At 38.7% G+C, this 14,950-nt stretch overlaps 1 protein-coding gene across 1 annotated transcript in view; it reads left to right on the top strand.

Moving 5' to 3' along the window:
* LOC120861099 (serine/threonine-protein kinase TNNI3K-like) overlaps positions 1–14,950 on the top strand; it is a 329,844-nt gene that overhangs the window by 257,127 nt on the left and 57,767 nt on the right. The window contains exons 22-23 of the mRNA XM_040236762.1: positions 9,101–9,160; positions 13,644–13,813. Coding sequence (XP_040092696.1) covers positions 9,101–9,160; positions 13,644–13,813 — 230 coding nt within the window. The remainder of the gene's footprint in view (positions 1–9,100; positions 9,161–13,643; positions 13,814–14,950) is intronic.

Genomic DNA, 14,950 nt, shown 5'->3' with positions numbered 1-14,950 from the left:
GTTTTCCTCTATTTCTTTGCACTGATCACTGAGGAAGGCTTTCTTATCTCTCCTTGCTATTCTTTGGAACTCTGCATTCAAATGAGTATATTTTTCCTTTTCTCCTTTGCTTTTCACTTTTTTTTTTCCTCAGCTATTTGTAATGCCTCCTCAGTCAGCCATTTTGCTTTTTTGCATTTCTTTTTCTTGATCCCTGTGTCCTGTACATTGTCACGAACCTCTGTCCATAGTTCATCAGGCACTGTATCTGTCAGATCTCATCCCCTAAATCTATTTCTCAATTCCACTGTTTAATCATAATGGATTTGATTTACGTTTTACCTGAATGGTCTAGTGGTTTTCCCTACTTTCTTCAATTTAAGTCTGAATTTGGCAATAAAGATTCCATGTTCTGAACCACCCTCAGCTCCCAGTCTTATTTTTGCTGACTGTATAGAGTCCATCTTTGGCTGCAAAGAATATAATCAGTCTGATTTTGGTGTTGGCTAACTTGTGACATCCATATGTAGAGTCTTCTCTTGTGTTGTTGGAAGAGGGTGTTTGCTAATTCCCACAATAAACAAACAAACAGAACTGTTAAAGCATTTGACCATAAATTCAGAGAACTCATATCTAAGGCACACCCATTAGTACAGATTATTTAAAAATTAAGTTACTTGATAGTTTGTTGATATTTTGTAAATACATTACCTGATTTAATTCTTTTAATTTGGCAACTCAATTTGAGGCCAAGAAAACTGAAGCTCAGAATGGTTAATAAACCATCCAAAGTCATAGAGCCATTATGTATTTAACACCAAGTCTTTTCATTCTAAATCCAGTGTTCTTTCTAGTATGTAGAAGCTAATCTCAGGCATTGAATCTTACATAATTACAACTAAATTATTCTTTATAGCTATAGATGCCACAAACAGAGCGGGAGAATGAAGGAGCATTAAGATCACAAGCCCCACCTACCTTTAAATTCAGTTCTCCTATTTATTGACTATACTATCTTAGATGAATTATTTTTCTAATTTTTTTCCTTTACATGTTTAAAATAGAAATAATAAATGCAAACATTACAGAGTTTTATGAGTTTGATAAAATGTTAAGTGTCTAGTAAGTGTCATTTGTTGTTGTTCAGTTGCTCAGTCGTGTCAGACTCTTTGCGATCCCATGGCCTGCAGCATGCCGGCTTCCCTGTCTTTCACCATCTCCCAGAGTTTGCTCAAACTCATGTCCATTGAGTTGGGGATGCCATCCAACCATCTTGTCCTCTGTTGTCCGCTTCTCCTACGTTCAATCTTTCCCAGCATCTTTCCCAGGGTCTTTTCCAATGAGTCAGCTCTTCACATCAAGTGGCCAAAGTATTGGAGCTTCAGCATCAGTCCTTCAAATAAATATTCAGGGTTGATTTCCTTTAAGATTAACTACTTTGATCTCCTTGCCATCCAAACGACTCTCAAGAGTCTTCTCCAACACCACAGTTTGAAAGCATCAATTCTTCAGTGCTCAGCCTTCTTTGTGGTCCAACTCTCACATCCATACAAGACTTCTGGAAAAATCATAGCTTTGACTATACAGACCTTTGTCAGCAAAATAATGTCTCTGCTTTTCACTATGCTGTCTAGGTTTGTCATAGTTTTTCTTCCAAGAAGCAAGCATCTTTTAATTTCATGGCTACAGTCAACATCTGGAGTGATTTTTAAAGCCCGAGAAAATAAATTCTGTCACTGTTTCCATTGTTTCCCCATCTATTTGCCATGAAGTGATACCATATTTTACCATTATTTTGATACTTTTTTAGTCTCCAATGAAAGAGCACATCATTTGGATTTAATGTTCAAGAAAAGGCCATTCATTTATAATGCATTTCCTGACTGGTTAAAATATAAAAAGTAAAGGAAATTATAATAAAAATCCTCTCCCATACAAAAAGATAGTTTGAAAATAAAATTTAAAACTAGTAATTCTATCATACTTTCAAGTATTTATTGAATACCTTCTGTTCACCAGCCACTCCTCAAGGCAGGAGGGATAGAATAATAAGTGATAAATCCCTAGCCTCATTGGACAGTCCCAGGTAGCTCTAGTGGTAAAGAACCTGTCTACCAATGTAGGAGATGCAAGAGATGCAGGTTCGATCCCTGGGTCAGGAAGATGCCCTGGAGGAGGAAATGGCAACCCACTCCAGTATTGCTAGGAAGAGATGTAAACAACAGACAAAAAGTATGCAATATGTATTAATATGTATTAAGTCATCCAATGGTAAGTTCTATGGAATAAAGGACAATAATGGTAGACAAGAAAAAAAAATAACATTTGAACAAAGACCTGGAAAAGGTGATAGCTCTGGTCTGTCCAGGTGGAAAGAATGAAAAAGGCAAAATCCCTGAAGGCATGGTATGCTCTTTTCTCAGGAGGTCAATGTGATCTGGTGTACAAGAGGAAGAGGAGTCCAGGAAGTAGCAGGGGCAGGTTGTGCATGGCTTAGAGAGGAAAGCAAGGATTTTTTAAAATCAATATAAAATGAGAGTAACTGGAAGCTTTTTGAGTGCCATTACTTCATTTCTAGTATATTTTTAAAATGATGATTTTGGCTACCATGTTGTTTAATACAGCTTTGTAATAATGTTTTATATGAGGGAGCATGATACCTTCAGCTGTGTTCTTTAGATTGCTTTGGCTTTCGGAGTCTTTTGTGCTTTCATAACAATTTTAAGATTGTTTGCTCTATTTCTGTGAAAAATGCCATTGTAATTTTAATGGGGATTGCATTGCACCTGTGCTTTGCCTTAAGTAGTATGGATATTTCAACATTATTAATTCTTCCTCTCCATGAGCATAGAACATCTTTCCATTTATTTCTGTCTTCCATTTCTTTCTTCCGTATTGTATAGTTTTCAGTGTACAGGTCTTTCACCTCCTTGGTTAAATATACTCCTAGCTATTTCATTCTTTTTGATGTAATTATAAAGGAGATAATTTTCTTTATTTCTCTTTCTGATAGCTTGTTAATAGCAAAAAAGACAAAACAAGATTTTATATATTGATTTTTATATCCTGCAACTTTACTGCATTTGTTTATTAATTCTAAGAGTTTTTTGGTGGAGTCTTTAGGGTTTTCTACATCAAGTCATCCACATATAGTGAGTTTTACTTACTTTCTCCTTTCCAAGTAGGATGCCTTTTATTTCTTTTTCTTGACTAATGGATATGACTAGAACTTCTGATACTATATTGACGAGAGTGGGCATCTTTGTCTTATTCCTAATCTTAAAAGGAAAATCTTTCAATATTTTACTATTGAGTATGATGGTAGCTTTGGATTGGCTACCATGTTGAGAACACATTTTTTTTTTAATAGGCAGAGATTAGAAGCAGCAAAAGCAGCTAGAACGAAATTATAATAATACTAGCAAAAGATGATTGTAAGGATAAGAGGTAGTCAGATTCTGTATAATTCTTTTTATTATCATGATGCAATTTAATGTAACAAATTTAAAGTCAACTAAGCTGTTCTGTGCAATGGAACATGCTAGGTATACAGGAGTAAACAGACTTTGCTTACCCTCAAATCATGTTTCAGCTAGTGAGATAGACATGTAAATATCCAGTTTTAACACAAGAAAGACTTTTAAAAATCTAAGTGAAAGTGAAAAAAATCTAAGTGAAAGATATATGCAATTGAATGCAAAGTTCCAAAGAACAGCAAGGAGAGATAAGAACGCCTTCTTCAGTGATCAGTGCAAAGAAATAGAAGAAAACAATAGAATGGGAAAGACAAGAGATGTCTTCAAGAAAATTAGAGATACCAAAGGAACAATTGCAAACAAGGGCATGAATGTTGTCTGTTAGGACCTAACAGAAGCAAAAGATATTAAGAAGAGGTGGCAAGAATACACAGAAGAACCATACAAAAAAGATCTTCATGACCCAGATAACCACAGTGGTATGATCACTCACTCTTAGAGCCAGACATCTTGGAATGTGAAGTCAAGTGGGCCTTAGGAAGCATCACTAGGAACAAAGCAAGTGCAGGTGATGAAACCAGTTAAGCTATTTCAAATCCTCAAAGATGATGCTGTGAAAATGCTACACTCAATATGCCAGCAAGTTTGGAAAGCTCAGCATTGGCCACAGGACTGGTAAAGGTCAGTTTTCACTCCAATCCCAAAGAAAAGCAATACCAAAGAATGGCAATGCCAAAGAATTCTCAAACTACCACACGCTAGCAAAGTAATGCTCAAAATTCTCCAAGCCAGGCTTCAACAGTACAGGAACCATGAACGTCCAGATGTTCAAGCTGGATTTAGAAAAGGCAGAGGAACCAGAGATCAAATTGCCAACATCCACTGGATCATCAAAAAAGTAAGACAGTTCCAAAAAAAACATTTATTTCTGCTTTATTGACTACCTCAGGCCTTTGATTGTGTGGTTCACAACAAACTGTGGAAAATTCTTCAAGAGATGGGAACACTAGACCACCTGAGCTGCCTCCTGAGAAATCTGTATTGGTCAAGAAGCAACAGTTAGAATTGGACATGGAACAACAGACTGGTTCTAAATAGGGAAAGGAGTATGTCAAGGATGTATATTGTCACCCTGCTTATTTAACTTATATGCAGAGTACATCATGAGAAATGCTGGGCTGGATGAAGCACAAGCTGGACTCAAGATTTCCAGGAGAAATATTAATAACCTCAGATAACCAGGTGACACCACCCTTATGGCAGAAAGTGAAGAAGAACTAAAGAGCCTCTTGATGAAAGTGAAAGAGGAGAATGAAAAAGTTGGCTTAAAGCTCAACATTCAGAAAACTAAGATCATGGCATCCCATCACTTCATGGCAAATAGATGGGGAAACAGTGGAAACAGTGAAAGACTTTATCTTGGGGGGCTCAAAAATCACTGCAAATGGTGACTGCAGCCATGAAATTAAAAGATGCTTGTTCTTTGGAAGAAAAGCTATGACCAACATAGACAGCAAGTTAAAAAGCAGAGATATTACTTTGCCAACAAAGGTCCATCTAGTCAAAGCTATGGTTTTTCCAGTAGTCATGTATGGATGTGAGAGTTGGACTATAAAGAAAGCTGAGCCCTGAAGAATTGAAGCTTTTGAACCATGGTGTTGGAGAAGACTCTTGAGAGTTCCTTGGACTGCAAGGAGATCCAACCAGTCCATCCTAAAGGAAATCAGTCTTGAATATTCATTGGAAGGACTCATGCTGAAGCTAAATCTCCAATACTTTGGCTATCTGATGCGAAGAACTGACTTGTTGGAAAAGACCATGATGCTGGGAAAGATTGAAGGCAGGAGGAGAATGGGACAACAGAGGATGAGATGGTTGGATAGCATCACTGACTCTAAGGACATGAATTTGAGTAAGCTCCAGGTGTTGGTTAGGGACAGGGAAACCTGGAGTGCTGCAGTCCATGGAGTCACAAACAGTCAGACACAACTGAGCAACTGAATTTACTGAACTGAAGTGAAAGTGAAAAATTATTTTGTGAAATCCTTGGATACTTTCAAAAAAGATGTATCTTGTAAGTTGGACTTAGAGCAAAGGGTTTCCACAGGCAGAGAATAAGAGATAATTCTAGACTGAAAAAATAGTAAGAACAATGTTCTGCACTGAGCAGAAGACCTAAGTTCCCTTCTTTTAGCCTCCCTGGACTACTTAGAGTCTGCCCTATGCATATGTGTTTCAGAGGTCAGCCAGAGAATTAGGCAGAGTCTATATACAAATGGGCTTCCCAGATAACCATAGTGGTATAGAACCCACCTGCCAGTGCAAGAGATATAAGAGGCAGGGTTTCAATCCCTGGGTAGGAAAGATCCCCTGGAGGTCATAGCAACACACTCCAGTATTCTTGCCTGGAGAATCCCATGGACAAATGGAGCCTGGCATGCTACAGCCTATGGGGTCGCAAAGAGTTGGACACGACTGAAGAGACTTGCAAATTCAAATAATGGGGCTCCCTCTCCCAGACCCTTTTCTTCCAGGATTCCGCCTCATTTTTAGTGCTAATGTTTAATACAGAGGATTTTAGGTTGCCCCCTCAAGATTCCTGCCCCCTGGTATACATGCCAGGAATAACTCCCTTCATTTGAGTGTGAGCAGAATCTATGCATATGATGAGCAATTAAGCACATAATTATGTTTTCTAATATGGCAAAACAAAGATTATCCTGTGTAGGTGTGCCCTACTCAAATGACCCCTTTCAGTCAGTTCAGTTCAGTTCAGTTCAGTCACTCAGTCGTGTCCGACTCTTTGCGACCCCATGAACCGTAGCACGCCAGGCCTCCCTGTCCATCACCAACTCCCGGAGTTCACTCAAACTCAAACTCAAACTCACCTTTAAAAGCAAAGAATTTTTCTTCAGTTGGTTACGGGGGCAAAGTTTAGAGACATGTCCTTGCTTGTCAGAAAGAAAGCAAATGGATATGTTGTGAACTGCTTATAGGGGCTGTGTGGCAGGGAGCTGTGGGCATCCTCTGGAAGCTGACAGTCACTGCTGAACAACAGTTGGCAAGAAAATAAGGACCTGAGTCATACGACCACAAGGAAATGAGTTCTTCCTGTACCAGCAAGCTGGGAAGAGACTCAGATGATATTCACAGAGTGCACTGATGCCATAACTTTAATCTGTTGAGGCCCCGAGCAAAGGACCCAGTTAACCTGTACTAAACTCTGACCTACAGAAACTGTGAGCTAATAAATTGGCATTATTTTAAACCATGGCATTTTTGATGATTTGTTAGACAACTTTAAGTGTGCTCAGTTGTTTCCAACTCTCTGCAACCCCAGGGACTGTAACCTGCCAGGCTCCTCTGACAATTGGATTTTTCAGGCAAGAATACTGGAGGGGGTTGCCACTTCCTACTCCAGGGGATCTTCCCAACCCAGGGATCACTTTCATCTCCTGTGTCTCATGCATTGGCAGGCAGGTTCTTTTTACCACTGAGCCACCTGTGAAGTGATGCAAAAAACAGAAGGAAGAATTATCCTTAGAGCAATGTCCTTGAGTAGATTAGCAGGGATAAGATCTAGCACACAGTGAAGGAACTGCCCTCAGATAGAATCGGGCAAAGTTCTTCTATAGAAAAGGAAGTGAAGGCAGATTATGTGAGTTTAGACATAGGTAGGTGGTTGAAATAGTAGTAGGAGGTATAGGTTTGAGGGAAGAGGAGAAGGTGCAAAATAGCCACCTAGAGTGTGAAAAAGAATGAGCTAGGAATATGAAATAGGCTCTCTGAGCAGTACTAAGGTCCACTTCAGATTAGAGCACCATAATTTTAAAATAAGACCTGTCAGGATGATTTAATCAAGACTAGGATTTTTCCAATTGTGTACAATTACACAATAGGGCAAGGGAGCTGAGGCTGTGCGGAAGGGAGTGGTTATGATTGCCAATGAAATCCAAGCTAAATCAGGGAGGAAATGCAGTGACCCTGTGACAGTGAAAAGATGGTAACAGGAACAGAAAGGAGGGGAGACAGATTAGATGATAGATAGAAGATAGAGCAAGGTTGGCAAGAATAAGGCTTTTAAAGCTAAGTAATACACACACACACACACACACACTATACATATATATATATATATATATATATATACACACAGACATATACATGGGTGTTGGTTTACTGCACTGTTTTCTTCTGCTTTAGGGTATATTCGAAAATCATCACAATAAAAAGCAGGGTTTTCTTAAGTGGTGAGATGGTTTATGTGGTCAAATTTGTTGGAGTCAGGGTTCTGGAAGAAGTGAGCTAGATAGGAAGGAGACAGAGCCCTGGGAGTGATCTGATGGAAAATGTGAGGTGGAATAGCTCGGAGAAGTTGCAAGCACTGCTAGTAATAGAGTCTAGGGTATGAATGACCAGCGAGCTGATTAAATGAGGGAAGGTAGAGGATAAGATCAGCAAAGAAGAGGAGACAAAGGAACCCGGAAGTCAGGGGTCACCTTTGTGATTACCTGCTAGGATAATAAAAACACTGAGAGTCATGCTAGAGAACAGGGCAGTGAGCCAGATGCAAAGTCTTTGACCAAAGGAGAGCAGCTCTGTGGAAAAGCTTGACAAACTGGTGGCTTTTCAAGGAGAAACCATTCGAAATTTGCAAAGTCCATGGGAAAGACACAGACCCCTGCTTACCCCACTATCACCGCACACTCCTGGAGGCACAGGAGCATGTAAGAGAAAACAGCTTCCTTCTGGAGAGCTCCAGGGGATGCAGCGTCCTCAGGGGAGGGCTAGATATTAAGGGAGAAATTGTTCTACTAAGAATCTAAATTAGTTGGTTACAGCACCTGAATGTTAAATTGGGCTATCCACCTCCTGGCAGTGAAAGTTTCATAAAGGGAGAAATGATAGGTTATGTAGTCCTTAGGACCTGACAAAAGGAGGCATATAATTTCTTCAAAAGAGACCGACGTTTTCTAAAATCCCAAGAATTTTTTCCCCGGATCTATACTCGCTTATATATCCCTAGCAACTAGAACAAAGCTTACAATATAATCAGAATACAAGAACTGTTTATTTAACCAAACTCATCTGACAGGAAGATTCATAGTAGACAATACCTTTAATGACAGTTTTTGAAGATAAAAAGCTTATCTTAACCTCTAAAGTAGGGCATAGTCGTGGGGTTACTAGTGATCATAGTTTTGAATCTGAGGTGCTATTTTCAAAAGTGAACCTAATTATAAAATTAGCTGTAGCAGTCCTTTCCTTACAGACACACTGTACAGTGTATTATAAGGCACAGAGATAGTTAATAGTTTTTAGCATTCACTTTTATTCTTTCATTTTGAAGAGGAAAACCTGCCATTTAAAAGCATGCAAAGCTAATTAAAGCTTTTCCACTATTTCATTATCTGAATGTAGTTGCAAATGCTGACTTAAAACTCTTATCAGAGGGAGACTCAACATTCCTCCCAGAACAGCAAATGAACATTCAATTAACACTTCAATACAAGTGTATTTTAAATAAAAATATACTTGATGGTTAATCTCATTCTTTATATATGCAAATACTAAATTTTAAAAGCCAAAGAGAGCTGCCTCCCTTTTATTCTTTGGGGGAATAAAAGTCTTTTCTTTATTTACAGGGAAGACCTGAATTTTCTGAAGTTGTTACCAAGTTAGAAGAGTGTCTCTGCAACATCGAGGTAAGAAATTTACCTTCTGAAATATCTCCATTAAAGAGGCTTGGATACACAGATTTCTTGGGGAATGGATGTTGCTGGTACTTATGGAAATAATATAAGTGTGAGTGTCCATAACTCCATTCATATTTTTACCCTGTCACTTAAGTTCTAATAACTGCATCTATAGGGACAAAGGCAAATTCAGACTGAATTTGGGCTCTTCCAAGGAATGATCAGGCAAGCAAATGCACATAGGTATGCATAATTTAAAAGATTGATAAGTAAAATTTTTAAATATAACAAATATGTTAGAAAATGATTTAAATCAATTTTTTCTATACAAAAATTCTTACATACAATGAAATGTAAGCTAAAACATTAAGCCATTGTCCATTTATGTTCAGTAAGAACAGAAAAAAAGTTGTTACTAAAATTAGCACGTAAGTTAATCGGGAGGCATTGCTTGTGTACCACACATATGTTGCATAAAGTGATATGTGTTGGTAATGAGGCTAATGGAATTTTCTTTCCTTAATATTAAGGAGCTGTTTGCTTTAATTTTCTCTATAATTGCCTTATCTTCTATACACCTGTTCAGGAGATAGCATTTGAAAATAGGCAAGGGAACTGGAACATGAGCACTAATTCAATAATAATAATATATACCCCAATGCAGGTAAGTGCTACAAGAGAGGAAGATGGACATTACACATACAGGCTCATGTATAAATGAGTATATGAAAGGTAGGGGCAAAAATGGAAAAAGACAGCATCAACCTGAGATTGCACAACTAAATCCCAGAGTAAAATCATCCAACAAAAGTTTTCTTTTTAAAAAATTTTAGCCAAGAGTGATTGGAATGCAGTCTTCTGTAGAAGTGTCCCAGGTCTGCAATTACAGCCTGCAGGGAGTGGCCCTATCTCATGACTCTTTACTGGGATTTATAGAGAGGAAGTTTTTCCTATGGAATGAAACTTTGGTTTTAGACATAAAGCTTCCTTTCCCTTCTCATCAATCCTGAAACATACAAAGTAGAGAGAAGTAAAGGCATATTTGGTAGGGCTACAGTAGCCCCTACAAACAAGAGCTTCTACCAGAGGCCTGGGATGTTGAGAAGCACTATTAAGGCTTTAGTTTCACGTATCCTCTCACTTTGAACCTTTGTGTTTGACTGACCAAAGTTGTGCCAAGCATGGGATATATCCAGTTAGATTAGAGAGTGAATTCCAGAAACAGAGATAATGGTAGGATGTACTAAACTGACCAAGCCTCTTAGCACAGTCTCCCCTAGTAGAGAAGATGAGTAACTACAGGCTGTATGCAAAGAGAAGTTGCTGGAGTAGGTTGCACTAAATAATGGACTAGGATAATCTTTAAGGGATTTAACTTGTGGAGTTCCATAAGGCTCCATTCTCTCTACTCTTTGACTTTTTGGTCAATGGTTTAGATCTTGGTCATGAAGTCTCTCTGCTCATCCCAGTTGCAGATATAATAAAGTTGAGACAGAACAAATATTTGAAAGCAGGATTATAGAGTATTTTGGAAGATAAAGTAGTAGGACATATCTAACAAGAATAAGTTTAACAGGAATAAATATATCATCATGCACTGGAGTCAAGGAAACAAGAGTAGAAGAATCAAACAATGGAGATAATGGCTTTGGAGCACCATGAAGATCGGTGGATAAACCTTGGGGGAGTTAGAATATGAAATATCTGTCTTATATCAGGATAAAGAATGTGATCATTCCTCTCTCTTCTGAGATGGCCAAACAAAATAGTACCCAACATATATCCCTATAATGGAGGAGGAAATGGCAACCCACTCCAGTATTTTTGCTTGGATAATGCCATGGACGGAGGAGCCTGGCATGCTACAATCCATGGTGTCACAAAGAGTTGGACATAGCTGAGTCACTGAGCACATATTCTTATAAAGGGATTATTAAAACTGGAACACAAATTTTAAGGAATAGAAATCAGAATGGTGAATGGATCGACAACCAATTGAGGAATCAAGGATGCTTATCCTGGAGAAGGCAAAATTAGGAGGAGTCAACAGCTGTTTATAAACATCTGAAGATCTATCATATAGGAAAGGGATTGGCCTAGTTCTCTGTGGGCCAACAGATGGAAATGAAGTCCAGTAGTAGATGTGGTTAATTATGAAGAAACTTTCCAATGGTCAGAGCCATCCTAAGATAAATGAATGGATCTGGATGTAGTAGGTTCCCCATCAGACTGCATAAGGATGAAAAGGATGAGATTGAATCATTGGAAAGTCTGAAGGTTCATTTCAACATTTCATGATTCTTTACTGAGAAATGTCTTGTCTACTTGAAGAGCCTAAAATTTACATATATTATTTTTTAAATAAAAATCTACTGTCTCATGAAATTATTATATCAAAGAATTAATGTTCTTCTCTGATAGCGCTGTTGGTAAAGTATCTGCAGCAGTGCAGGAGACCTAGGATCAATCCCTAGATCAGGAAGATCCCCTAGAGAAGGAAATGGCAACCCACTCCAGTATTCTTGCCTGGAAAATCTCATGGATCGAGGAGCCTGGTGGGCTACAGTCCAGAGGGTCGCAAGAATTGGACATGACTTTGCAACTAAATCACAACCACAGAGTGCATAACAGCAAGCTTATAAAAAAATCCAAGAAAACTATTATCTTATCTTTTATTTTCTCTTTCTCATTTTCTTCCCTCACACTCTTCTGTTCTCTAACTGTACTTCAGTTCAGTTCAGTTCAGTCACTCAGTTGTGTCTGACTGTTTGCGACTCCATGAATCGCAGCACGCCAGGCCTCCCTGTCCATCACCAACTCCTGGAGTTCACCCAAACTCACGTGCATCGAGTCAGTGATGCCATCCAGCCATCTCATCCTCTGTCGTCCCCTTCTCCTCTTGCCTCCAATCCCTTCCAGCATCAGGGTCTTTTCCAATGAGTCAACTCTTCGCATGAGGTGGCCAAAGTACTGGAGTTTCAGCCTCAGCATCAGTCCCTCCAATGAACACCCAGGGCTGATCTCCTTTAGGATAGACTGGTTGGATCTCCTTGCAGTTCAAGGGATTCTCAAGAGTCTTCTCCAACACCACAGTTCAAAAGCATCAATTCTTCAGCACTCAGCTTTCTTCACAGTATAATTCTCACCTCGATTACATGACTACTGGAAAAACCATAGCCTTGACTAGACAGACCTTTGTTTGCAAAGTAATATCTCTGCTTTTTAATATGCTATCTAGGTCAGTCATAACTTTCCTTCCAAGGAGTAAACATCTTTTAATTTCATGGCTGCAATCACCATCTGCAGTGATTTGGGAGCCCCAAAAAATAAAGTCTGACACTGTTTCCACTGTTTCCCCATCTATTTCCCATGAAGTGATGGGAACAGATGCCATAATCTTCGTTTTCTGAATGTTGAGCTTTAGGCCAACTTTTTCACTCTCCACTTTCACTTTTATCAAGAGGCTTTTTAGTTCCTCTTCACTTTCTGCCATAACGGTGGTGTCATCACATATCTGAGGTGATTGATATTTCTCTCGGCAATCTTGATTCCAGCTTGTGCTTCTTCCAGCCCAGCATTTCTCATGATGTACTACTCTGCATATAAGTTAAATAAGCAGGGTGACAATATACAGCCTTGACGTACTCCTTTTCCTATTTGGAACCAGTCTGTTTTTCCATGTTCAGTTCTAAATGTTGCTTCCTTACCTGCATATAGGTCTCTCAAGAGGCAGGTCAGGTGGTCTGGTATTCCCATCTCTTTCAGAATTTTCCACAGTTTGTTGTGATCCACACAGTCAAAGGCTTTGGCATAGTCAATAAAGCAGAAATAGATGTTTTTCTGAAACTCTTTTGTTTTTTTGGTGATCCAGTGGACGTTGGCAATTTGACCTCTGGTTCCCCTGCCTTTTCTAAAACCACCTTGAACATCTGAAAGTTCACGGTTCACTTAGCTATGTGTAATTATTTTAAAAAACTCTCTACAGTAACTCTATTTAGTCCTCATCCTTGCTAGACATTAAAGCATCCTTCATTTTATGAAATGGATGTATCCTTGGAAACGTATGTAAATTCAGTTCATGTAAAGGGAATCATTTCATATAAAAAGGGAATAATCATAAGTTCCAATTTTAAGGAACTCTGCCACGAATCTTATCACTATAGTGAAAATGTAGAGAATCTTCTAACCATTAAATAATAATCTTCTATCTGTTTTATGAATCTGACTTGAGCCTACTGTGTTTTGAGAAAGAAAAGCATAAGTTTTATGGGTCAGTTCTCAGCATATAACTGGGCCAAAAAAAGTAAATTAAGCTAGTCAAGTGTTGCCATCAGAAGCTGAAAGGAAAGGCCTGAAGCAAGCTGAGCTGAATAGAAATTAAAATATGAAAAATCCTAGAATAGAAAGCTAAAATAAATCTACATTTTATAATACTATGCCTTTAAGCCTGTTGGATTTATTAAACGATTGAAATGGCCCCTCCTTCATTCAGCTGATGTCTCCTGCTTCAAGTAACAGCAGTGGGTCTCTCTCACCTTCCTCTTCTTCTGATTGTCTGGTGAACCGCGGAGGGCCTGGCCGGAGCCATGTAGCAGCTCTACGAAGTCGTTTTGAACTGGAATATGCTCTAAATGCAAGGTCCTATGCTGCCTGGTCGCAAAGGTATGTGGTAATCTAAGCAACAGTTACACAGTCGTCAGATTCCAGGGTCTTCCCAACACAGTCACCTGACTTGATTAATATCTGCAGGGGATTTACCACCCCCTGTGGCAGACTTCAAAAGGGGAGTTTTGAGCCTGTTTTCTTCTAATATTTTGACCAAAATGTAGAAATTTTGTTGTCTACTAGTTTAGGTTCTCTAGGCTTTAATTCATTGCCGAAGCAAGAATTGTCTAGCTACAGCAGCACAAGGAATTTGTTGAAAGTATTCTGAGAGTTTCTTATGGAATTCAAGGAAGAATTTCTGTGTGGGAATCAGGAAATAGCTCTGAAAATCTGAGCACCAAAATTTCAGTGTTCTGAGAATTACCATATAACCCAGCAATTCCACCCTTAGATATAGTCCCAAAAGAATTGAAAACAAATACTCGAACAAATACCTGTACTCAAATGTTTAGAGCAGCACTATTCGCAATAGCCAAAAAAAAAAAAAAAAAAAAACCTAACACAAATATCCTTCAACAGAAGAATAGATTTTAAAAAGTGGTATCCATACACTAGAACATTACTGAGTCTTAACAAGAATGCTGCGGTGATGCATACTTCAGCATGGAGGAACTCTGAAAACAGGCTAAACAGAGGAAAGGGACAAAGATCCTATATTGTATGACTGTATTTATATGAATATCCAGAGTAAAGTGTATTTAGGAGGCTATAGCAAGATCCCATAGATTGGATGGTTTAAACCGCAGAAATTTATTTTCTTACTATGGAGGCTAGAAATCTAAGACAAGGATACCAGCATGGTTGGGTTCCAATGGGACTTACAGTTGGCCATTTTCCTAGCTTACAGATGGTCGCCTTCTCACCTCACCCTCATGTGGCAGAGAGAGCTCTGGAGTCTTTTTATCTTTTTATAAGGGCAACAATTCTGTCAGATCAAGGCTTCATTCTTTTGACTTCATTTCACCCTATTCACCTCTGTAAAGGACCTGTTTCAAATACAGTCACATGAGGCGTTAGGGCTTCAACATATGAAATTGGAGGGAGGGAGACACAATTAGTCAAGAGCAATAGGTAAATCCACAGAAACAAAAATATTGGTGGTTGCCAAGATCTGGGTAGAGAAGGGGAAAATCA

Source organism: Oryx dammah, unplaced genomic scaffold (genome assembly GCF_014754425.2).
Source record: "Oryx dammah isolate SB20612 unplaced genomic scaffold, SCBI_Odam_1.1 HiC_scaffold_11227, whole genome shotgun sequence".
In the NCBI taxonomy this organism is placed as follows: domain Eukaryota; kingdom Metazoa; phylum Chordata; class Mammalia; order Artiodactyla; family Bovidae; genus Oryx; species Oryx dammah.
Note: the sequence above shows the minus strand (reverse complement) of the source record. Positions and strands in the feature narration are given on the sequence as shown.